A 26,235-nucleotide genomic window follows, 5' to 3' on the forward strand; every position below is an offset into this window, starting at 1 on the left:
GAGTTGTACTAATTCCCTCTTGCTCGGACGAGGCTGGATGTAATCTTTTGGGTAAGCTCAATGATCTGTTGGCTCACTAGATGTAATGTTTTGGTCTCTAAGGCATTTATGTAATCTCTTTTTGTTTAATTTGAGGCTCTCAATATGCACTGTTGTTAGCTTTTATATTTGTATTTGAATGGTTATGGCTGCTACCTACAATCTTTTGTTTAAGGCTCTCAGCAATTGCCGAGTTTTTATAAATGTAAGATCCTCTGTTCAATTTTTTCTCGGTATAAGTTGATAATTTTTATATAACTTGTTATTGGACGTAAATGTACATTGTAATCACTTTTGCTCAATTTTCACTCGATAAATTATACTTTTGCCATCATTTATATTTACTATAACAAGGACTCAAATACTAGGAAAGAAGGACTACAATTTCCTTGGTTTATGACCAAAATAGCGCTAAAATTACTCCAAGGACCCCACCATGGTGGTTGCATGGAGATACATCTAGAAAAATACAATTAAACTTTCAGAAAATGCAATTGATGATATGGCCCTTGAGGGGTCCCCTTTAGGGACAAGGGCCATATCAACATGCCATTTCTATCCAGTGGCATCCTGATATTGCATAATGCATGTAGATATGGCCCTTGCCCTTAAGGGGAACCCCTCAAGGGCCATATCGTCAATTGCATTTTGCTTGGTTGCACAACAGAATACATTTTCCTTGGTACACAGTGTGGTGGCTTTCATAGATCTTCTCCCGTAATACGTAAAAATAGGTAACGGAGCTATAACTCCAAAAACCAGCGCGGTGGTCTCTTCAAGACAACCTTGAATTCTGGGTCACGCCAGAGACTACGCTGAGGCGATGCTCAAAATGATAGATTGTGTCTCATTATTATATCAAAAACTAGTGCGATGGTCTCTCTAAGACAACCTATGATTTGCATGGGCTGTGGGCAAAGAAGCGACAAAAGGCTACATGATGACAAGTGGCCAGCAGGCCAGAGACTGTGATGCGACGGTGTTCAAAATGATAGATTGCATCTAGTTATTATGGTAAGAACCAATGCGGTGGTCTCTCCAAGCCAACCTTCAATTTTAATAATCTGCATGGGTGTGTGCCCAGTGACACGTGGCAAAGCTGTAGCAAAAGGCTGCGCGATAGTAAGTGATCAGGCGGCGAAGGCCAGAGAGTGCACTACGCAAAGCAGTACAGAGATGCCATGTGTTGAGCTATGCGGTGTTCTGAACAAATAGATTGCGTCTCATTATTACGCCAATGTGACTTCATGACGTCGGGAGAAATTTTACGACGAGAGCGTGGGTCCGCACAAAATTCAAATATTCACCTAGAAGTTCATCGCGTCGCGACCCCAAAATGGCCTCGAAAATAGTTATTCGATTGGCTACACCCAAGCTAACGTTGACCCATTTGGATAAGACTTAGCAAGTATTTGGTTCTAAAACCACATTAGCATAATATTCCTCATTATTGGACTTTTCTTTGGTCCAATTTTAAAATGAGCAAATGTGCATCTAGACAAGGAGTTAGAACTCTAGAATGATATTCTTACATACTTGAGCTTTCTAGTACATGCCTCCATGGAGTTCACAGTATTATAGCCTTTATACATGATAGCATTACAACACAATCCTAAAACCTATGATACCACAATCCTAAAATATGGACTCTTCCAAATTGTAGACTCTTCCAAAATAAATATCACGGATCCTTCTAGATATGAATATTTTGTGGATCAATGATAGCATGATACAACAATTCTAAACATGGGCTCTCTGATATATATGGTCTTTCAAAAATGTCATGGATATTCTAAGGTATGTATATTTTTATAATAAACCACAATTTTTACTTTTAATCAACACTACAATTAATATGGCACTCATATCTAAACACACATGTGCACTGCGCCTGACCTTGCTTCACTAGGTGCATTTCATATAAGCCTTAATTTCACCCTATGATTTTGCTACCCATATAGTTTTGATACACCATGAAGTTCTTATTGATATTTTTAACAAATACATTTTTTAAGATATAAGAATAAATAAATAAAGATGCCATACACATGCATGTGCACATGTAGAACAAATCATATGGCCACGCGCATGCACATGACTATGTCCACACACACGTGCACACACGCACACACACACACACACACACATTCATGTTAAAGCTTTAGAGAGTGATCCAAAACTAGCTTTTGGCCATCTACATTTGTTTTATTTTGTTAAGTATTCTTTACAAGGGAAATATTTGTAGGGCATTGGTAACACTTATCAAATAGCCCAAAGTCACTAACTTGCTGCAAGAGATTTGAAAAGCTTGCCCAACTCCCAAAACCAAATCCAAAAGTTAAAATTACAAGGATAATAATAGAGTTCATGATAGTGAGAAGGTTCCTCCATGCATAGCTTTGGATCCCTTCAACCACACACTGTACACAAGAAAAGTCAAATGAAAGTAGTAAATCCTCCAATCTTTTGAGGAAAAATCCACAACCTCATCTTAAGCTTGAGGGGTTCACCGAGCACAAAAGTTTAAAGTACCATGTGCATTTAAAAGGAGGGTACTTGAGTTTAGCTTTTGAAAAAACTTTAACATGATCAAAATAACAAGAGGGGGTTTTTAATTGAAATTTAAAAAAAAACCATTAGTTCATAAGTAAATAGGGGTAGCATTATTGGGGAGATTTTAGTTGAGGGTGTTTCAAAACACCTCTTGTAGAATGCATGTGATACATAGGTTTCTTAGTAATACACCCCCAAGATCTTAAGTATCATTTATATATAATGCCTATATGTGCAAATCAAGGAGAATTTGCACATGCTAACGAAGCATTATAAGTCTATTCCAAATTATCAAGCCTTTTTAATAGACTCAGTATAAGACAAGTCTATTAGAGGAAATGTGCATGGTAAGAAAACATTATAAGTCTATTCCAAATTATCAAGCTTTTCTAATAGACTCAGTATGAGACAAGCAAAGAAAAATATATGCTCATAGTTGAACTCTTGTTGGGGATGAACGTGCCAATATGACAATCTCATTGGAACATAAAATGTAGTAATTGCTTCCACTAGTATGGTCATTTATGTAGAGCATCTTATGTAGAAGTCTTTTATGATTGTGAAAAGGCAATAAGTCTCGAGTCTTGACTACATTTTCTAGCAACATCATGTATTTAAGTATTAAATCTTCATGGTTTGAAATCTTTGGACAAATAAATCATCTATAAGCTTCCTAAATCAAATAATGTACAAATAATACGAGGGTAGAAATTACATATTGCATGACTTTAGTTTCATTCATGAAAATATAAAGACTTTTTGAAAAGACAATGAATTGTGTGTGTCATTCAAAGTTCCAATTTTCTGATGAAAAAATGACTCACTATTGCCACATGAAGGTTTGTAGAGAGCTTCACATACTTTCTTTCTATTTACGCCATTATAGTACATGTAGTTTTAAAAATGAAAAAGTCAAAATTTAGATAAACATCTAGTTAAAATATTTCCATCCAACTTACTCAAATGTAGCTAGCTAAAATCCAAAGACGAAAGATTCTTTCATGGAGCTTATTTCAGGACTAATATGCTTTCCAGAGTCTACAGACTTTTCTTTCTCAATCTAGGATCCCAAGATGTGGTGGTTGTTCCACTTACACCCATTCTTTGAAATTTCCATTCAAAAAGAAAAACTTGATGTCCATGTATAAGACTAGCCACCATCCCTATGTTGCTAAGGCCAAGACAATTTGAATTGTGTTCAACTTTGTTGTGGGGGAAAATTTACCTTGATAATTAAATCTTTCGACTTATACAATATTTATTCTATGAGCCAAGCATTGTACTTAGCTAATGAGCCATTATATTTATATTTGGCCATATAGACCCACTTGATGTCGATAACCTTGCATTTCTCTAGATGAGCTCCAAGGTCTCAAGTGAGATTCTTGATAATGGAACCATACTCAATATACATATCTTCCATAAAAATTGGGTTGCCTTGTGCCTTTGCAAGACTTTTGGGATGATCCACCTTCTTTTGTGTAGCCATAAGAGACCAAATGTGTAATTTTGCTTGGGCCCTTTGTTCCTCGTCTAGTCTCTTTAAATGGTAGTGGTCCAATGGTGCATCCTTGCTTATCAAAGGGTTATTGCTACCCAAAATTCGCTCACCTTATTAGGGAATGGTGTTCTCCTTGGTTCTTCAAGAGCATCATCTTCGTCTTCATCATCTTTATCTTCACTTGGCCTCCCATTCACCTTGGTGATTTGTAGATCTACTACTACTGATTGTGTTTGCTAGATAGAAAGTTGTGAATTTTTTTGGAGAGGATACCTCTTCAATCGATGATGATTCTCTCAAAACACCACATCTTAGCTCAATGTGATATTTCATTTTGTAGGATCGTAAAGTCATCATCCATTCATCTCTTGACTATATCCTAAGAACATACACTTTTGGCCCACTTGGTTGTGAATGCATTTAGCACATTCAAATAATAATCACTTCCAAAAGCTCTAAAATATGCAACTAGATCACTTCCAAATTTTCTAAAATGTGCAACTAGAGGGTTTTTCCTATAGTAAGCATGTTGACAGGTCATCCACTTTACCACTTTGGTGTTAGCTTTAGTTGATAATATGCATTGTTCTGTGAAGCACTTGAGGCCAAATAATTTCAACAAATCCTTTCCTTTGAGCTTACTCTTAGACATTTAATAGATGACATACGTGATATCATAAGTGTCCCCTTGTGAATACCCCAAGCAGGAGGACAAGGTTTCCATATGGATGCACTTCCAAGCATTGGTGACTGAGATTGTGATTATAGCAACCCGATCTTATAGGTTATTCACCTTTCTAAGAAACTGCTCTACTTCTTTAGACTCAAATAGTTTCTCTAACACACACTAATTCTCAAGATTATGGATCCTGATCTTATTCATGGTTGAATGTTAGTTTTTGAGCACTATCCATACTTATAAAATTGTAGAAACATGTCGAATTAAATCCATAACACAATCACTCATAGGTAACAATCCTACACATTGTTTCAATGTCCCTTTCTTCCATGCTAAGATCTCAACAAGATATGATTGTCCTTCCTCCATTGTTAGGAATTGAAATTGTAACTGAAATCATGTCCACCGCACTTGCCACCTCCCATACAAACTTAAAATAGGATTCATTGCAAATTTTTAGAGTGTGTGGTTTGTCTTTTCCAACTTTCCATTGGATTAAGATGGTGGGCTTCACACTCTTGTTGTAGGTTACGTATCTCTCCAAATCTACTCACAAATAGAAAAGTGGCAATACCTCTTGCCTAGAACCAAAGATTTGATAATAAAATACAACTTTTGCATGTAACATGCATAACAAATACCTTTGTAGACAATATAGAGACAAAAAATATGGAGACTAAAACTTTATTCCTACAAATCATTACAATAATTAGCAGATACAAAAAATAAGTATATTTAGCTCAAAATATCACATCCATTTCAACAAGGCACTTAACTCATAGTACAAATGAATCCATAAGTTGTCATGGATGAGTGATGACATGGAACCCGCACAAAAAAAATGAAAGCTCCAAGATAATCAACCTATAGACAAATTTTAGTGTTTCCATCACAACTTCATACAACTTCATGAATTGATAATGTGCCCATTTTTCGATATTGTGATGTCCATGGACTGAATGTAATTAACTATTGGTATCTTTGAATATAACCCATCCTCTCCTTAAGCTACAATAAAGGGAACAAACCTCCACAATATCTACGAAAAATGACAAAACATGTGATGCATCAAATTCCTAGGATACGTGGCTATTGTTGAGGCTTCCTCATGGCATTGATAGCTAACTATATTTATCTCAAAAGAGCAATGACACAAATCTACAACTCAACTCAAGTCAAAGTACAAATGAACTAAGTATTGGCTTATATTTATGGGTATAAGATTGGTTCCAACACATATACAAACTAACAATTTAGGAAAACTCCTAGAGCTAACATAGCTATATTTACCTAGAAAATTATCCTAGTGTTACCATCACAACTACATGTATTGATAAATTTGTTGCTAGTTTTCCCTCAATAATGTCAATATAGTCATATTTCCTTAACTTTTAATGTTTGGATCTTATCGACCTTCTCATTATGCTATGACAAATGGGAGAAATATTGGCAATTGTATATACCAACACATAGTGGCAACAAGTTTCATTTTGTAAAATTCTCAAGAGGCATTATTGATTTTTATGCTTTCTTAAGGCATCAATATTTCCATCGAGTGATACCATTAGGTATCTAATATTTCATTAAAAATGGTTATATCGATAACATGTGGCAAAAACTCGATCCACCTCATGTCAAACTCTTACTTTACTCCCCCCAACTCATTGACTGGTTGCATGGCATTGCCTCCCATTTTGGCTAGCTGGTAAATGTACTTTCTATATTTATTTTTTTATTACTCACCATTATGTATTTCGAAATTCATTTCACGTGTCATGTCATCCATACATATTCATATCAATAGAGTCAACAAGAAAAAGATCCTCGGATGTACCATTATGCATGAAAACCATACAAGTCCACTATCAAAATGTTGTAGTTTACAAAAATGACGACATTGATTAGGATTATGACATCACTGTTCTTTGGCATTTGCTTGTTTTCAAATTCATGTACTCACAACAAGTATTCTCCTCCATGCTATTTTTGCTAGGATGATTAATGCATTGCATTTTGTTCAATGAACAACCCTCATAAAAAACTAGATGTGGCTATAGGGCATTAAAGGATCCATTATACATGAGGTAAAACCAAATTCTTGGAATTTAATCATTTATGTGGCCTATGCAATTTTGCCACAAATTGTTATTGCTTTTGATTCAGTCTCTTTGGGTTTGAATCGATCCTTTCCTTATGAGGGTAAAGGGTCTTGAAGGGGCTAATGGGTCGGCAGAACCGAACAACAATGATTGTAATTGTGTGGTCCGTGCTACTGGCGTCTATTTTTTCTTTGCTCTGGTTTCGAATCAATCCTTTCCTGATGAGGGTAAAGCATCCAGATACGGTACTATGTGGCTTCAACTGCTGACTAGATGATGCGATTGTTTGAAAGCTTGCTTCCAACTATGTTGTGCATAAAACTGAGGCTATCGAACGATTAGATCAACTCGAGGTACATTGAAAATCTTAGAAGCTTCTAGGCTCTTCATTTAAATACTACATTAGTTGCGCTTGCTTTCAAGAGTCAGAATGAAGATTGGAGGTATCTCTTTAGATAAGGAAGCAGTCATTGTTTGGTAGAGCGTGGCTCAGGGGATCTTTTCTCTGTTTAATGATGGAACTCATTGAGGCGAGATGGAAATTGGGCGTGTAAAGCTCAAAACTAACTGATTTTTGTTGAGAGAGCGCAAGTCTGAGAATTGGTATATCATCTACTTGTATGGAGAGGCTAACTGTTCTTTTTGGAGGATTGTGGTGCGCTCACAGTACACTACTGATTCAGATATGTGATTCATATTCTAACAATCACCTACTCATTTCATTTCATCAAAAGTAATCTCCAATTTTCTTGTGCCGTAACTTTCCCTCCAGAGCCTCTTGCATCTTCACAGTCTTTGGTGTTCGTATCTCTGTAGTCTTTGGTGTTCCAGCCCGTAGCAGTGGTTACTTAGCCATTTGCCCTAGAGGTTGTTACAGTCACTCTTCAGGGAGAGAATTGAGTCAAAAGATGGAAATGAAGACGAAGACAGAGATAGAGATGGCAGAGACATACGCTTGTTATGAAGACATGGTCTCCTATAGGATCAAAGCTAGCCACTACACAACAAGAGTGAAAGATTGAATGGATCATATCTCTTGCTTCAATCCTAGGAGGCTCAAGTTATAACATAACCACAAGATTCCATGTAGAGTCTCAGTCGTGGTCTTCTTTCTTCACAAGCAATAACTACAGACAGGAAATCCTCGTCTCATGTTGCAATATCAATAGGTCCTAGTTGCAGCATTACCACAGGATGGGCTTCTCTCCCCATTAGTAGGCCATTCAAATAATATTTCCCCAGTCACATCTCAGGTGGACTTACTGTGAGGAATACTCAAGTAAGTAGCTCAAATTCTTGTGTCTTGTCACTGTCCTGATAGCCTTGCCACTCTATTTCAATTTTTATACCTTATAGGAGCATCTTGCAGGTTCACCCGTGAATTTGTTCATTATGCCAAAGACCCTGATTGCCTCATTTGGTCAGAGGTCTTATAAATTATGCTATCTAGCTTCTTTTTATTAGCTGCTTTGTTTTTTGTCACTCTGCTCCTTGAACTTTCATACAGCAGGGCACCTTATTTTGGGAGCTGGTCGTCTCATTCTAGGATGATTTTGGAGCTGGTTTCCAGATATTTTTGCTGGTTTTGCAATCCATGACCTGTATAGCCCTTTTGGTTAGTTACATTTAAAGTAAAGATCACTGAGTCAGTAGCTTAGTTTTTTTATTGATATGAGTTGTTGCTCCGGTTATGAACTGGCCACCCTCAATAAATGCATTAAAATTTATTGTGGAAGCTGATTTTGCCATTGATTGACTGTTCTGGACCTGGTCGGCTCAGTTTTACCTTTGCTGGTTGTGTTTGGTATGAATGGCTGTATGGAAATAGAGCAGCAGATTCAAGGTTGCACAAGTGCTAGAACAAGGGCAGATGGAGCCTGGGTTGGTAGGTAATGAAAAAGGACAAGGATTGGGCCCTCAAATTGGACCTAGAAGATGTCAAAGTTATGGCAAGAGAGCCAAGGCTTGTGGCAGTTTGCAACATGGCCAGGCAGGGCTTCCAAAGCCCAAAGAAGATAGACAACTAGGTGGCTCAGCGAGCTTACCTGGATCAGCAGCCTATTTCCCATACTAGTAAGTCAGTCCATATGGAGGGGTCAAGGCATTTGGACCGACACTTCGACACCCGAGATCTGGAAAAAACTCAGTAATAAAGCTGTGAAAAACCCTAGTACAAAATACTGAAAGAGGGAAGGGAAGGGGTAGGGAAGGGGCCATGGAGAGCAGCTGGTCGGCTCCCCTTCTTGCTGACCGACTAGGGAGAGCTTGAGGCTATTTCCCTCCTTGGTGTTTCATTCATCTTGTGGAGCAGTAGATCACTCCATTCCAGGGCCAGGCAGAGGAGCAAAGCCAACCCAGTCTGGCACCTAAGGAGCAGGGTAGTGGAGCAATTCATCCACTCTGTACTCCCTTCCACTTGGTTGTTGAGCTATGTGTTTCGAGCTCTCGAGCAGCCCGTTGTTTCTGAGATTTCCCCCCAGGTGTAGCGGGGCTTTCTCCAGAGATCACTTGCGATTCTCCTGTGCCTTTCTCGCCTTTCTCTCCTTCTCAGTGTGGTGTGTGTGTGAGGTGTGTTCTCTCTCTCTCTCTCTCTCTCTCTCTTCCATTCATTTCCGCACATGGTCTCAAAGCCATAGTTAGCTTGAGACCCGAGGGGCGGAGGGAGTGTCGAGCCAACACACAGAGAAGAGGATAAGGGTGCTATTCGGAGGTGTCTTTGAGGAGCAACGTGTGCAAGGAGTGGACTGTTCGGGTGACCAGCAAAGGGTGACTTTGAAGGGTGTTTTCAGACCAGAGAGGAGGTGTCCCTGAGGGATGAAAATCGAGGTGTGAAGGTACATTGGGCTATCAGCCCCTTCATCCTCGTCTTCAACCTTCAACCCTCAGCTCCTTCCATCCCCATCCAGCCTTCTCTTTCAGTTCATCGTCCTCTTCACTCCCACATGGCGACTTTGTCTAGGATGGCAGAGAACAAGACTAGAATTCCAGTGTTGCCCACGTTCCTCGTTGACCCGCAGTTGGATGGGCCCAATTACGGCGTTTGGCGGGTGATGATGGAATCTATGTTACAGTCATATGACATGGCATATTTCGTCTTGATATGTGTTGCCCGGCCAAATCCCCTGGTAGAGGACCTTGGTGTCCTAGCTCGAAAGGAGGCTGAGACTCTATCCCAGCTGTGGGACGATGTTAATGCTAGGATAAGATCATTTATAATTCTTAACTGTACTCCTCATGTGATTAATCAAATGAAGCACATGACGGTGGCCAAAAGTATATGGGAGCATTTGGCATCCATGTATAATTGAATCTCTCCCATAGAGAGGGTTTCATTGGAGGTCCATATGAGGTTGTTGGATCCCAAGAAGTCTTCATCGATGCGGGACCACATCAACAAGTTACAGGAACTTCAGCAGGAGATCCTGCAGGCGCGGAAGCATATTTCATCAAAGGACATGGCCATTACTCTTCTAGCCCACTTATCCTCTCAGTACGGGGCCTTCTATTCATCCCTTATCACCAGTGGTAGGTTGAATGAGTTAACCTGGTAGGAATTGGTCCCCATGGTGCTTGACCAAGAGGAGCGCTTCGACGATCGTACCTACGATAGTCAGCCAAAGGCTTTGACATCTGATAAAAGGGTAGAAAGCAGTTGACAGCTACGGAACGAGAAGCTCTCAAGGCATCCCGTACATGTAACTGATGTTGCCAGAAAGGTCATTATTGGCGTCAGTGTCCCCAAAGGAACGCAGAGGGGTCCTGTAACCACATCGCCAATAGTGTGACTGCTATGACCATGTACACTCCAGCCTTTTAGTAGCACAAGGCAAGTGCTGCCCGTAGGCTCTCTGGATCGAGATGGAGGATTGCTTGCTTGTCTGTGGCAGGTGGACCTGCCGATCAAGTGCACTGAGCAGGGAGTCATTTATCGAGGCAGTCTATCAGACAAGACCTGGTGTCACCTTCCTCTTCACTTCTCTAGCCTTATCTCTCTTATCACGGGAGTAGCACCCTGATTTTTCCTCCCAGCCTATTCTGCCAAGACTTCCAAGCAAGAGAGAGAGAGCTGTAATCGAAATCACGTCAAAACCAATTCTTCACTTCTCTCACTAGCCTTGACACACCCCAAATCCCTAGATAGATCTAGATGCCACATGTCATCCATATAGGGCCTTCCTAATGCAACATTTCACCCCTCTCTTGGGATGCATTTAATTCCTTGCCCCTAGGCACAATCTTTGCACTAGGCCCTTGGTCTCAGATCTATCTAGTCTGGTGCTATCAGCCCTCACCTAGGACCTTGACATTAATCCCTCCCGATCATTTACATAAAGCGCAAACACATATATTACAAAGATAGATCCTATAAGGGAAATGTCGACTGATTCTTCCGAGGTCATGCTACCTCGGCTAGAGCGTAACATTCCTTCCCTCTTCAGACATCAGCGTCCTCGATGATAAAGTCTGGGAACACTCTCCGCAACTGATATACGGATTCCCAGGTAGCTTCGGATAGAGGCTGGCCATGCCATGCAACCAACACCGTGGGTATCTTCCGATTTCGTATTTGCATTGTTCCTCGGTCCAGGATTCTTGTTGGTTTGCGCCTTGCAATATCCTCTATCTCCTGAAACAAAACCACACCTTCGATTAGTGAGTCACCAGTATGTAAAAATTTCTTTAAACGTGAAACATGAAAAACCGGGTGCACCTTACACCCCTGTGGCAATTCTAATTTATAGGCTACACTGCCTATTCTCTTTAGAATTAACCACGGCCCACAGTATCGAGGTGATAACTTAGCACACTCTCCTGAAGTCAACGACTTCGAGTGCGAAGGAATTCTGAGAAAAACTTTTTCTTCTTCTTCAAATACTCTTATAGACCGATTTTCATCCGCATACACCTTGGCTCTATCCATAGCCTGGCGGATATTAGCTCTCGCAAGTGCTAGCATCTCCCGCATCTGAACAACAAAGTTCGCGGCACTAGGCACTTTCTGAGGTACTCCAACTATAGTTGGATTGGCTGGTCTATAACCATAGTTCAGCTCAAACGGACTGAACCCAGTAGATGAATGTTTCCTATCATTGTAGGCAAACTCCAACAATGGTAACCACTTGTCCCATGTATGTTGCCTCAATGACACATATGCCCTCAGCATATCTTCTAAAGTCTGGTTGACTCTCTCCGTCTGACCATCCGTCTCAGGATGATCCCCACTACTCATTCCCAACTCAGTCCTTAGTGTCTCAAATACCGCTGTCCAAAAGTGACCGGTAAACCTGACATCTCGGTCTGACACTATGGATCTAGGCAATCCATGCAGACGAAATATATGTCTAATAAACAACTCCGCTACTTGCGGGGCACTAATAGACTCTCTAGTCGGAATGAAGTGAGCCATCTTGGTTAGACGATCAACCACCACAAGGATAGAATTATACCCTCCTTGTGTTGCAGGTAACCCTACAATAAAGTCCATGGAAATGCTCTCCCACTTACTTAGTGGTATTTCCAAGGGCTGTAAAAGTCCGGGTGGCTTCACCCGCTCGGCCTTACTTACCTGACACGAGAAACACCGTGTCACATATTCATGAATATGCTTTTTCATCTTTGGCCAAAAGAAATCTCGCTTCACGAGATCATATGTCTTCTCGACTCCTGGATGTCCCGCACACGGGCTATCATGGCATTGTCGAATGACTCTCTGCCTGAGATCATTCTGACCAGGTACTACAACCTTGCCATTTCTAACTAGCATACCATCCCTTATGGTATATCTTGCATAAGTTTGGCCTTTTCTGGATGCCAGGTCATCCTTTTCATTTTTCCCGGGTTTTAACACATGAGCCTTAGGCCATAAGCTCTGGACAAACTCGTCCACCTTCTGAGTTTCTCTGATCTCGGTCATTAGAGCACTCTCTAATACCGTGAAACTCAGGTTGTGCATAATGCGAGACAACGCATCAGCTACCTTATTGTCTTTTCCCCTTCGGTACCGAATCGTTAGATTAAACTCCTGCATGAGCTCTGCCCACCTAGCTTGGCGGCCCCTCAAGTCAGGCTGTTTACAAAAATGTTTCAGAGTATCATGATCCACATCCACATAAAACTCTGAACCATACAGATAATGCCTCCATGTTTTCAAAGCATGGATAACAGCATACAACTCCAATTCATGAGTTGGCCAATTCCTTTGAGAGGGAGAAAGCTTCTTGCTTTCGAAGGCTACTGGCCTTCCCTCTTGAAGGAGAACTGCTCCTACCGCAATGCCACTCGCATCGGTTTCTAGGAACAACGGTTTCTGGGGATCAACTATTTTTAACACCGGTCCTGAGACCACAGCTTGTTTTATGGTGTTAAAACTTTCCTGTTGATTCTGTCCCCAAATAAAAGGTACTTTATCTGAGGTCAGATCAGTCAATGGCGATACTATTTCGGAATATCCTTTGATATGCCTTCTATAAAACTGGACAAATCCCAAGAATGATCGCAACGCGGTCAGACTCTGAGGGATTGGCCAAGTTAGTATCGCAGCCACTTTCTTCGGATCCATTTCTACCCCCTGTGGAGTAATTATGAACCCTAAGTACTCAAGCCTAACCATACACAGTATAGTTTTCTTTTTATTCACGTAAAGACTGGCTTTCCTCAAAGTACTAAACACTATCCTTAAGTGTTCACAATGCTCAGTAACACTTTTACTGAATATCAAGATATCGTCAATGAAATGTACTACGAACTTTCCGATATACGGACGTAGTAAATCGTTCATAAGCATGACGAAGGTCGCTGGAGCATTGGTAAGTCCGAAGGGCATTACCAAAAACTCATAATGACCAAACCTGCTTCTAAAAGCGGTTTTATGCACATCCTCGGCTCTAATCCGGATCTGATGATAGCCGCACTTAAGATCTATCTTGCTGAAAATCACGGCTCCATGTAATGCATCTAGCAAATCATCAATCCGAGCCATCGGATACCTGTGCTTAACAGTGATATTATTTAATGCTCTGTAATCTATACAGAGGCGAAACGTATCATCCTTTTTCCTCTTTAATATCACTAGTGAAGCAAAAGGTGAGAAACTTGGTTGAATCTGCCCCAACTTGAGGTATTCTTCCAGTTGCCTACGCACCTCCGCTTCTTCAGTAAAACTCATTCTATAGGGAGTTCTATTTACAGGTTCTGCCCTCGGGATCAGTTCAATCTTATGCTGAACTTTCCGCTCTGGAGGTAACCCATAAGGTAGTTCATCCCTAAAACATTCAGAGAACTCCTCTGTTATAAGATTAGCCAGCTTGGCCATCTCATCACTTTGCGTAACATCAGTGCTAGCCGAAGACTCATCCACCGACTCTACCGATGCTGTGCAAAGGTATAAAAACTCTACTTGAGCCTTTCTGATTTCCATCACGGAAACCAACGGTCCCTGAGGTATATCTCTTTCACCTCGCAAGACATAAAGCACATCATTCATCTTGAATTGATATACGTGCTTTTTCCAATCAATGGCTGGATTCTTCCTAGAATGCCACGCCATTCCCACGGCTATATCCGCATGAGCAAGCTTGGTTATTTCAAAATCAAGCTTCTCAGCATAGTCCTGAATCCGAAGCTCCAACTGGGTAACCCTTTGGTCCCATACTTCAGTTGAACTTCCATCAGCCATCCTGACTGTATACGCATAGTCAGATGGACTTGTCTTTAATTTCAGCCTCTTCACGAGCTTGGAGTTAATCACATTGTGAGTTGACGCTGAGTCAAACAACACAATGACATCATGACTGGCCACTTGCCCTTTCATTTTGATTAACTCCGTATCATTGAAGGCTGTATACCCCGTTGCTGCGGGCTTAGATAGGATGTTATCAGGTGCACTCGTCACTAACTTAGTAACAGACACACAGAACAAACAAGGTACTAACCTCTGAGAAGATCCCGCTAGCTGAATCTGCATCTCTTCCGCTCTAGGACTTCCCTGCATCTCCACGTCGCACTCTGAGATCACCATCTCAGCCATCCGACGATCTTTATTACGTGGACAATCTCTCCACTAATGAGGTTGAAGGCAACCAAAGCATAAGCCTTCTCTCCTCGCTTTTTCCCTTTGTTCTGGGTTCAAGGGAGACTTAGACCAAGCCCGGGCTGCCATTGGAGTTACTTTCCTTTTCACTCCAATGGTGGTACTTGGTTTAGGAGTTTCAGCCGGTCTCGCCTGCTTGGCTTGACCACTCGGCTGCGAACCACTCCCTCTACTAGCCCACTTCTTCTTAAACCCAGATTTTTTTGGATACCCATACTGGGTTCCGACCTGTGCAAACCCACTTGGCTTGCTGCCCTTGGCATCCTCGTAGTTCAGGGCTATAGCTATTGCATCATCTAGCGTGTTCGCGAACTTAGCCCGAACTTCCATTTTTATTCGATCATTCAATCCAAATATGAAATCTTTCACTTGGATTGATTGAGGCAGGGGTTCGTCAACCTTCATTACACTCTCTCGAAACTTATCAGTGTATTCTGCCACTGATAAATTTCTCTGACGAAGGTTCCTATATTGATCCCAAGCTCGGGATGCCTCGTCAGGAGGTAAGAAGTGTTTCCTGAACTCTCTTTTAAACCCCTCCCAGGTAGTGGATGCTATGCCATCTTTTTGCTGTTTAATCCACCACCGATCCGCAGCCTCACTAAACATATGGGTGGCCTCGCGGATCTCTTTGATGTCATTTCTGATCTCACAAATGGCGAACGCCTCGTCCCATTTGTGTAACCAGGTCTCAATGACATCGGAGCTACGGTCGTTCATCCGACCAGAATACTTTTCCGGTCTGTAATTGGCAATATTTGGCACTTTAGCCTTCCTAGGCTCGACCGTATGGACACTAGACTCCAGTTCCATTGGAGCCTTTCCCTTCTCTTCTCGAGAAGGTCTGGCAGACATACTCTGTAGCACTCTCCTAAGTTCAGATTGCCCTGCGTTGGCTTGTAATTGCTGCGCTAACAACTGTTGCAAGGCATCCTCCAGCAATGCAATCCTGCCAGATAAAGTATGAGCTACTGGGCGCGATCCCTGCTGGGTCGGCCGGACTCCTGATTCACCAGGGTCCCTCCTGGAAGCCCCTTCTTCTGCTTCCATTTAGTTCAGTAGGTGTTTTGTTTTGGGGCTTTTTTTTTTTTTTTTTTTTTTAACACCCCTAGAACACTGTATTTACAAACTGATGCAATTCAGTGTACTGACACTCTGAACACAATTCCCTATACTAGGGAATTCCTGCAATCCCACATTCACACTGATCAAGCATTTAATACAGGCATATATCACAGATGGCGCTTTTCCCTATACTAGGGAAATTCCTGCAGTCTAATTCTAACTGAAGCACACAGGCATCTGCTCAAGCATAATTTGTTCTTGCTATAGCATCATCAACTGCGACCTCTGCCAAAACCACAAAAGTCTAACTGCTTCCGACAAAACAGGAATAACGAAAACCAAAAGGAAAATAGATAGAGTGCTCCCTGGACTTCGAATCCCACAGCTTGCAGCCCGAGCAATTTGCTCCTGCACACCGTTCACGAGCTGCTTGCGTACGTCGATCTACCAAAGGAATCGATCCTCATTCCGTATTCCGTCAGGTCAACCCGTCAGATGGAGGTCTTGTGCGTCACCCAGCCTACGTACCACGTTAAACCTGCCTATCGACCGTCGTCACGGTTCGTTCACGACCAGTCTGCGCTCCTCGTCGAATCACTTATGTGAAACTCCTTAAACACCACCCGTGGCCCAGCAAGGCCTTGTGACTGTGCATCGACAGTTCTGGCCAAAGCCTTTGCAATCTCTGAGTTAACTGATCGGCGCCGTGCCTTCCAGAGGTCCCTGTTCCGTCAGGGTTACGGGAACCCTGCTCTCCGTTCCTGTCGATGACTATCTCCAGCCCACGGACTAATCTCTTGCGCCAACGATCCTACGCTCCGTCGTTCTGCGCCAACCTACCAGCTAACCCCACGCTATCTTCGTCGAATCGCTGCATCAGCCCGTTCGTGGGTCCACGTGAGCGCCGCTCCTCACAGACCTCGTCGTCATACTCGGTTGATCCGTCACCAGCTACCGTCCGTCGACGTAGCACCTTCACGCACCACCGTATGATCAACGATTCTCTACTACCGTTAGCCCGTGACTGTTCGTCGACCAGCCAGCCTTCTGATTCGTTTCTTTCCAACCTTGAGCTCTGATACCAACTATCACCTTCCTCTTCACTTCTCTAGCCTTATCTCTCTTATCACGGGAGTAGCACCCTGATTTTTCCTCCCAGCCTATTCTGCCAAGACTTCCAAGCAAGAGAGAGAGAGCTGTAATCGAAATCACGTCAAAACCAATTCTTCACTTCTCTCACTAGCCTTGACACACCCCAAATCCCTAGATAGATCTAGATGCCACATGTCATCCATATAGGGCCTTCCTAATGCAACATTTCACCCCTCTCTTGGGATGCATTTAATTCCTTGCCCCTAGGCACAATCTTTGCACTAGGCCCTTGGTCTCAGATCTATCTAGTCTGGTGCTATCAGCCCTCACCTAGGACCTTGACATTAATCCCTCCCGATCATTTACATAAAGCGCAAACACATATATTACAAAGATAGATCCTATAAGGGAAATGTCGACTGATTCTTCCGAGGTCATGCTACCTCGGCTAGAGCGTAACACCTGGAGACATGAGGAGTTGTTCCCGCTGATATTTTGTTTGGACGTCATGACCTAGAAGATCCAAAGGGGGTCTCCTAGTGGTCTGCTGCAGCGATTGTCTGACGCTGGTGGAGATCCGGATGGGGCAGTAGATTGCCAGTGCGGGAACCCAGACATAGTTGATTGATCCTTGTGAGCTGTTATCAGCTCGTTGTCATTGGAGCACAGAAGTTCATCGATTTGGTGACAGTGTACCAGTTTGGACTTGAGAGCGGGCTTCAGAGGGGGCTATCTAGCTCTACGATATAGGTGCCCATGCAAGGAAGTAGACCTTGCACTGGAGGCAGTATCAGTTGGATTATTGTTCCAAGGTCCTCTTTTGGTGCTCGCTTGCTTTTGCAGTCCCAGGTTCAATGTAGCGGATTTGTAAATACCAAACGGAGAGCAAAACCAGCAAACTAACAAACAGGAAATATGATGGAGGGAGAGACACTTCGACACCCTAGATCTGGAAATAACTCTGCAATAATGCTGATAAAACCCTTAGAACAAGATACTGAAAGAGTGCAGGGGAGGGGCCTATAAATAGGGCCCCAACTTGGCAGCAGTCAGCTGCTTCAATGTCCCCACGTCAGCCTCAAAACACCTGTGAACTGTCCATGCTTTGAACACCTGCAAGAAGCAATCATCACTAGTCTCAAGCAATCATCACTAGTCTCTTGATGACCTGCAAACAGCAATCAGCTGCTTCAATATCCCCATGCCAACTTGAAAGAGCACTCTCTGCCAGTCCCTCGATGACCTCCAAACAACCCCTTTATGCTATGGTCGCTTGCCCTCGTGGATCTGTGAACGGCAAACTGAGAGCAAAAACAGCAAATACACAAATAGAAAAGTGTGTGGAGGGTGAGACACTTCAACACCCGAGATCTGGAAAAAACTCAATAATGAAGCTGAGAAAAACCCTAGTACAAGATACTGAAAGAGGGCAGCGAAGGGGCCTAGCCCTATTGCTGAGCAGACGGTGGTGCTGCAATTTTAGATGTTCTAAACAATTTGGAAAGCTTGGCGCATGTTAAGTTTTCCAAATTGTGGGAAGATTACCACTTCAAATTCTGCCTCCAGACCTCGATCACAAAGGGTTCTCATGCAACATTTGGCAGCGTAGTAGCTCTTCACAAACGTCATCTTTCTGCAAACTAACCTGCCATTGAAGCTATTCAAAAAGAGGTGTCCTCTTTTCTAGATCTATAAAGGGGGCACGCATTTTCCAAATCTACATAGGGGGCACGCATTAGTAATGTTCTTCCACTTGGCCAGCTTGCTTCTTGTAGGGAGCCAATGAAGAAGTGCTTTCCAGCTCATAAAATTGAGTTTGGCATACTGAATCCTCCATTTGGATGGTGATCCAGAGTCCTGCAAACTCTGTTAAACCTTCAAATTTCACCTGGAGCATTGCAAGTACTCTTGTAAACATTTTGTAGAATCGATATTTCCCATTGAGAAGCATCCAACATTTCAGCCCACTGATTCATTTTAACCACGCAATTGGTTGGGCAGCTGTCGCCAATCACCTACATCACGGTTTGTAAAATAAATGTCTCTGGCTTTCAAGTTGAGTTTAATTGTGACCTGCTCATTAGTGAGCCAATACATTTGTTTCTCATTCTAAATGTCTTTCTAAACTACTTGGTTGTGAGGATTCCTTGCTCTTCTGGATCGACACAAGCCAGAAGCTGCCCTTCCAAGTCAAGGGTGCTAGACCACCAGATGCTTTTCAAGAAAGCAGCATCACCTCAAACGTAAGTGCAGCTAGTCCAGTCCAAAGGGGCGTTGAGCTCCTTTCATGCTTGTTGTTGCAATATTCCCTGTTGACATGAACGAGCCTCAAAACTTGAGGGGAAAGTGTGGAAAAACTTTATGATGCCAAGGAAGGCCACTCCACTTTCCAAAGCCATGTCTTGGGTGTTCTTCAATAATCCACTTGAGCATCTCACACCAATCCATTTGCATAGCAAAGACTGAGCTGTCTTTTAACTCCATGCTGTGACATATGCCTGTTGAGTACTGGAGCTTGCACTTGATCTTCTTGAGTATCCATCCAAATGTCTTAGCCCTCTATACATACTCGCATATGGAGTGAGTTCGCATTTGAAAATTTCTTTGTAAGATCTCGCGATGTTTATTATGTTGTGTAGGAGTTGGCTGTAGCAAGAAACTCATTTCCATAACATGGTATCAAAGCTAAGCTATTGACAAGCTTTGGTGCCTTGGAGATCGACAACAAAAGGCCTTCTTTAAACTGAATGGTGGTGACCTAGCCAAGTAGGAAGGATATTCCACATTAGGGTGTGTTGTGTTAACGAGCAGTGCTGAAATAGGTTGAAGACTTTAGTTTACATACAGCCATTTGTGTTGATCCATACCATAGGCACGTCCTATCTCGGCTGTGGTCCCAGCAACTCCATGCTGTTGTCTTGTCCAGACCTGCCACATCAATAGACTAAATCCATATGGTTCTTCTCAGGCTTCTCTCCCAGGCCTAACAATGCTGAGCCATCTCCAAAAACTGGCACGTGTTGGTTTAGTGATTACACATCATCATGAGGTGCCTATGGTATGGATAGCTGTATCGAAATAGAGCAGCAGATTCAAGGTTGCACAAGTGTAGGCAAGAATCATTGAGCCAGACAATATCACATTTAACTTGTATGCCAGTATGGAAACTCTGGAACAGGGTTGGGAGATTCATGCAACTATGACTAGCAACAGATAGGAGTCACATGGATGTGTCCTACACATGGCTTTCATAAATGCACTTGTCAAGATGGGACCTATGATTATAGCTTTTGCTCATAATTCACATGACAAATGCGCTTTGAATGTTTTCCATCAGAGGAAGCTTGAAGGCTTCAAGCTGAATGAAATCACCTTTGTCTATGCTCTTGAAGTGTGTGCCAGTCCATCAGAGGAAGCTTGAGGGCTTCAAGCTGAATGAAATCACCTTTGTCTATGCTCTTGAAGCGTGTGCCAGTTTGGCTACTTATTAACAGAGGTGTAGGCAAATCATGCTGCTATATTAGATCATGGATGTCTCCAACACATGGCTTTGGAAACTGCACTTGTCAAGATGGATGTGATGTGTGTTAGCATGTGCAAAGCAAGGAGATTGTTTACCATAATCCCTTATGACAATGGTCTCCTCGACTGCCATAATTGTGGCTTTTGACCACAATGGGCATTGCTTGGAGGCATTGGATACTTCCATCAAAGCGCAGCAAGCTGATCAAGGTTACAGCAAGCACTGCCTTACAGTTGGCTGTCCACAGGGAGCAGTCTAGAGGTGAGATTGCAGGAGGTTACAGCAAGCACTGCCTTACAGTTGGTTGTCCATAGGGAGTAGTCTAGAGGTGAGATTGCAGGCAGCATCAGGCCTACCATCTTGTGCCTTGGACTTAGGATATTACAACAGGAGAAGCACACAAGGTGGAGCTTGGGCCTGAGCAGATTTTGCAGCAAGGGAAGCTTTGTCTATGTTCTTGAAGCATGTGCCAGTTTGGCTGCTTAACAGAGGTGTAGGCAAATCATGCTGCTATATTAGATCATGGATGTCTCCAACACATGGCTTTGGAAACTGCACTTGTAAAGATGGATGGAATGTGCTTGTTGCCTTCTGTCCTAGAATAGACAGCCCTACTTTGCTACCTTTGTAGCTCCCAAGATACCTTGGGTGCTGCAGTCTACTTGCAGACCTCTAACATGAGCCTGACAACTTTGCATTGATATCTTTCACCGCTCCAAGGTACTCCTATAAAGTTGCAGTAATCTGCTAGTGATCTTTTGTGCAGTTCTTGGTTCCCACATGGCCAGCTAGCATGCTGCCCATGTTGCATCCCTACCAATGCTGTCAGTTTTTCCCCCATGCATGGCCACGTTGCATTCTGACCCTCTGTTGGACACCTAACCCATACTCTCCCATATGTTGCCAGCAGTAAAAGTATGGATCTCTTGACCTTTCTGTAAGGCTGCTATGCTAGCACTAAGAACATAGACAAAGGTTACCTTGTATGGCTTCACACCTTTAGCTTGCTTTTGACCGAACAGTTGTAGGGCTTCCTTGCTGAACCCGTTCTGAGCAGATGTTGAAATTATGGTATTCCATGAGACCACATTTTACATAGGCATCACTGCAAACACAGATCTTGAATCATCTAGACTCCCACATTTGCCATACATATTGACAAGGGCTGTCCCCACAACATTAGATTTCAATTTACAGCCAATAAAACTAGCATGTAAGTGCCCCAATCTTCCAAGGCTTTTTCTTTGGTGCACACATCCAAAATGCAAATGAAAATGACCTTGTTATGGTCAATGCTTTCACCTGCATTTGACCAAATAGTTGTAAAGCCTCCTTGCTGTGCACTTCCTGGAGACAAGCTGTGATCATGGTGGCATTCCACGAGATCGCCGCATCCTGTACTGCAATCTTTGCAAAAAAAACCATTGAATCGTGTAGACACACTATAATCATGGCATTCCAAGAGGTTGCATTCCGAAGTGGCATCTATGCAAACACAGCCCTTGAATCATCCATGCTGCTACACTTAACATACATATTGACAAGAGTTGTCACCACCACCACATCTGACTACCATCTGTTGCCAACAATAAGAGCATATATCTCTAGACCTTTCTCTAAGGCTGCTACAATAGCACATGCATCTAATACACAAGTAAAAACTTGTTTTTCTAGACTTGTATTTGAATTTCTTCAAACAATTGTAAAGCTTCTTTGCCAAATTCATTCTAGGCTTAACATAGCAATCATAATACTCCAGGAGTATTTTGTTGAAAACAACTTGTGCATACTCCAAGCTTTCACATTTTCCATACATTTCAACAAGAAGGTTACTCAGAAATCTGTTATCCAAATATCCATGCTACTGATGCACACGCTCACTCTAAGAACTAAACAAGGATTTCCTCATTCAAGCTTTCAGGATAGCAATCATAATTCCTTGCAAACCCAATCTGATGGTGCCCATCCAATATATGTATATGACAAGGGTTTCTAGTTTGTAGCTCCTTAAGCACCTTCTTTGCAACCTTGGATCACTCACAATTCCTTTGTACTTGCCAAAATCTGATTTCGTATCCCTCACCCAATGGATCTCATCATACAAGCTTTCAAGAAGACAGAAGCCATCATTCCTCACAAGCTCACTCTTATGGTGCCCGTCTAACCTAGGTGTGAGAAAGCCCCCCCTCATTCCTAGCTCCTCTTTTACAAGCTTGAAACCATACAAAGTCAACATACTATATACTCGCTGCACATATACCTAGAACAAGAACCACCCTAGATGTTGATATGGCATGTTAGGGGTCGAGAACTTCTGAACTGAGGGCAAATTCTTAAAAAATTACCCTCCGTGCCCGATCGACTTTGCCCGCTGGCAGAGGTGGTGAGTCTTTCTTCATCTTAGATACAAGTGACTCGCGGCTTCATCGCTTGCCACTTCTATCTTAGGTAAAGGCATCCCATGGCCTCTACGAGGCACCTCATCTGAATCCCATGTTTGTCCGGAATATATAGAAATAAAACAGGGCTACTTTCTTGTGCCTCTTCTCTCATGAAGGTCTGGGTGTGGGAGCAAATTTGAGCGAATGGGAACTGAGGATCACGGTGTCCCTCGGCTACCAAGTCCACTCCATGTCCCAACGTGGAACGGTGGCACTGCAATTACTTGGAACTTCCTTTCGTTGTATCTATATAATCTATATATGTATAATAATGTGAACGGCATCTTGGACGGTTAGTGTGACCAACACGTTCTACTTGTTAGATGCAAACTCCAGACCGCAGAGCAGAGAGATGACGCTACAATACCTGGAGGGAAGCCGGGCTTCTGTGCACGATCATGAACGCAACTGTGGGAATAATGTACACCGAGAGACTCATGACGATGGCGCCCATAAGGGAGTTCAGAGGCCCGAAGAAAGGAAACATTAGTGCAAGGAACCATAGCAACAGCGCCACTGGCAACCTCGCCAAAATCCTCAACACAGATCTAGATTCGTGAACTCTCAGCAGCTTTTCCCACATGAAATTCAGTGGCATGATGTAGAGACCAAACGCAATGGCCTGCACCCACAAGCGCCAGCCCCCCTGTTCTGAGTAACGTTCCAGGGCTTTCCAGTCTCAACATTGAAATGGTCTTGACGGAAAGACACCAAGAGGCGACGGACACGAAAACTTACCTGATGAATAATCATGAGAACGAGGCCAACGCTACGAAACGTAGATGAGGGGAGAATAGCGAACGCATTCGTTACTGTAAGGAGCTCGTCTCCGAAAGCCCAGTACATGGCTAAACAATGGGGCATGGTAATTGTCAGCACATAAAGAACTGCTGAGGGGTAGACGTACTTGTAACGGTCCGGTGTCCACATTGCATGCATGATCTCTCTATCAGACGGAAATATGGCAACATCAGAAACGCACAAAAAACACTATTTTCCTTAAGATTATTGCAGGGTGCAGTAGGTGGTGCATACACGACGATGGCGTTGCCGCCGAATGCGAACAGGATGTTGGTTGTGCCGGTGAAGAAAGTCTCGAGCTTCTGAGGAACAGAGTGCTTAACGTTGGGTATCTGCGTAATGGACCCAAGTTCACAGACAACTGCTTTCAGGCTGAACATCACAATTGAGAGTCAAAGTTCCAACATCGCGAGCTTTGAGAGGGATACTGACCTGACCGTGCACTAGAGCTGCACTGAACAAGTACCAGGCTGTGTACGTTGTTGTGAGCACTCCGACGATAGACCACACACGCAGGTTGTGGAAAGACGGAAGAAACACCGTAAGGGTGGAAATCGCCCCAAAAATCAGAGCCCACGAGCGCTTGTCCAGATTGGGGTTTAAGTAGTAGGCATTACTAGAGCAACACACACAACCACATCATCAGGATGGAATGGAATTTGCGTCAAAAGCATTTTGGTGAAGATAACCGGCGTCTTGTCCATCTATCGATACCTCGCGCACGCTATGATCTGCACTACTGCAACTCCGGCCAGCGTCACAATGTTTAATACCAGCGACAGGCGACGAAGCCAAGCTCCAACCAGAAAGCCCATCACTTCATGGTACTGCATCCAAATCACACGACATGAATTCTATTCAAACAAGCGCCATAACGTAATAGTTTAAGCGTCGCATTGTTACCCACCAAATCGGAAAGTCAGTATAGATGCTACGAGTAGCGACAATTAGATAATAGTAGAGATATGAAACGCTTCACTAAAGGACTGGCTCGTGAGAAAGCTCCCTAAACTTGTTTTTCTTTCGTTTAAGTCTTCTTATTCTTCTCAATCGAACAGAATACCTGTCATCTCCCAATATCTTGCCCAGTATTATATTGCTGTCCCCCAAATTCACATTAAGGACAGGGCACGAGGTCTTGCCTGGATGATATGCCTTTGGAATACCACCCCCTCTTTCTCTTTGCGCAATCGATATTCCATGTACAGACACGCCATCAGGTAGCAAGTCCAGCAGCCGATGCCAGCATATAATAAATGCGAGAAAACGCCTAACCCATATCCCATCTGCGCGTAAGAATACGGCATCGAAAGAATGACTTGGCCAACCTGCACAATTCACGTTCAGGTGATACATTGAAGCCTTCGGTCGTTCCTACCTAAGGGATATATATGTAACCACTCTGAGCGCTCCTGAAGAGTCCAGACCTCATGATCTTGTCCGATGAGGTCGATGCACATCTATCGCTCTGGAGTGCACCACGGTATTAATTTACTAACCTGGGCCGATACTGCAATCAACCACGCATCGTAAACGGATCCGCCGTGCCAGACGTATTTGTTCCATACATGTTCCAGCTTCTTCGCACTGCTGCTCTGCCCATTCATGTCTGCCTCCTCCACCTCCATGTCGGGCGCTCCCGCTCTCTCCATGCCTGTCGCTCACCCTGGCTTCCTCTCTCTCTCTCTCTCTCTCTCTCCCCGTCTACACCGTGGAGATTTGTGCTAGGACGCAGTCTATCTAGCCGAATGCGCCTGTTCCAAGTGCAGTGTGCAAAGCTAGTCGAGAGGAGCTTCAGTTGCGTCTCATCTCGATTCTCCACGTTGTCGATCTTTCTCTTTCCAGGCATGGTGGGGGATTGAAATTGGGTGGATACAACTCAGACTGTCCTAACACTCCACAGGGCAGAAGACGACGCACAGGAAAGTTGAGCCGTGAAGGGTCCCGGTATGAAAGAACGTTTGTACTGTGATTGAGCACTAGATGTGACTTTGAGAGATCAATACTACCACTTTGTTATTAGCGTCATAGCTTCATAATTAATCTTTTATGCCAAGGGGGCCTGCTAATTACACAGCAGGAGAAACAGATCCTCAGCTCTTGTTCAGCTTAAAATTGTACGATCACAATATAGAAAGACCCTCGAGAATAACCGAAAAGAAATGCATCATGGAGACTTCATATTGTAAATAGACAAAGAGACAAAGAATAGCGTCGCCCGAGAAGGAATGCAACACACTGCTCACAAGGCAAAGCATTTACCCTTAGTACCAACCCTTGTGGGTCTTTACAACACTACAACTATTAAACCATCGAGTAACACTAGGTTGGTAGAAGGACATAAAAATGTCCC

At 43.0% G+C, this 26,235-nt stretch overlaps 1 protein-coding gene across 1 annotated transcript; it reads right to left on the bottom strand.

The window, feature by feature from the left end:
- Positions 1 to 2,233: 2,233 nt before the first annotated feature.
- LOC147893777 (auxin transporter-like protein 1) lies at positions 2,234 to 25,736 on the bottom strand. Its single transcript, XM_087386524.1, has 8 exons — positions 25,382 to 25,736; positions 25,025 to 25,210; positions 24,597 to 24,709; positions 24,315 to 24,498; positions 24,117 to 24,214; positions 23,820 to 24,027; positions 23,449 to 23,703; positions 2,234 to 2,459 (listed from the first exon to the last, which is right to left on the bottom strand). The coding sequence occupies exons 1-8, from the start codon at positions 25,532 to 25,534 to the stop codon at positions 2,253 to 2,255; spliced, it is 1,404 nt and encodes a 467-aa protein (XP_087242650.1). The 5' UTR covers positions 25,535 to 25,736; the 3' UTR covers positions 2,234 to 2,252.
- Positions 25,737 to 26,235: the final 499 nt, after the last annotated feature.

The sequence above is a fragment of the Dipteris shenzhenensis genome, chromosome 15 (genome assembly GCF_047967505.1).
Source record: "Dipteris shenzhenensis isolate YYH24624 ecotype China chromosome 15, Dip_SZ_1.0, whole genome shotgun sequence".
Lineage (NCBI taxonomy): Eukaryota > Viridiplantae > Streptophyta > Polypodiopsida > Gleicheniales > Dipteridaceae > Dipteris > Dipteris shenzhenensis.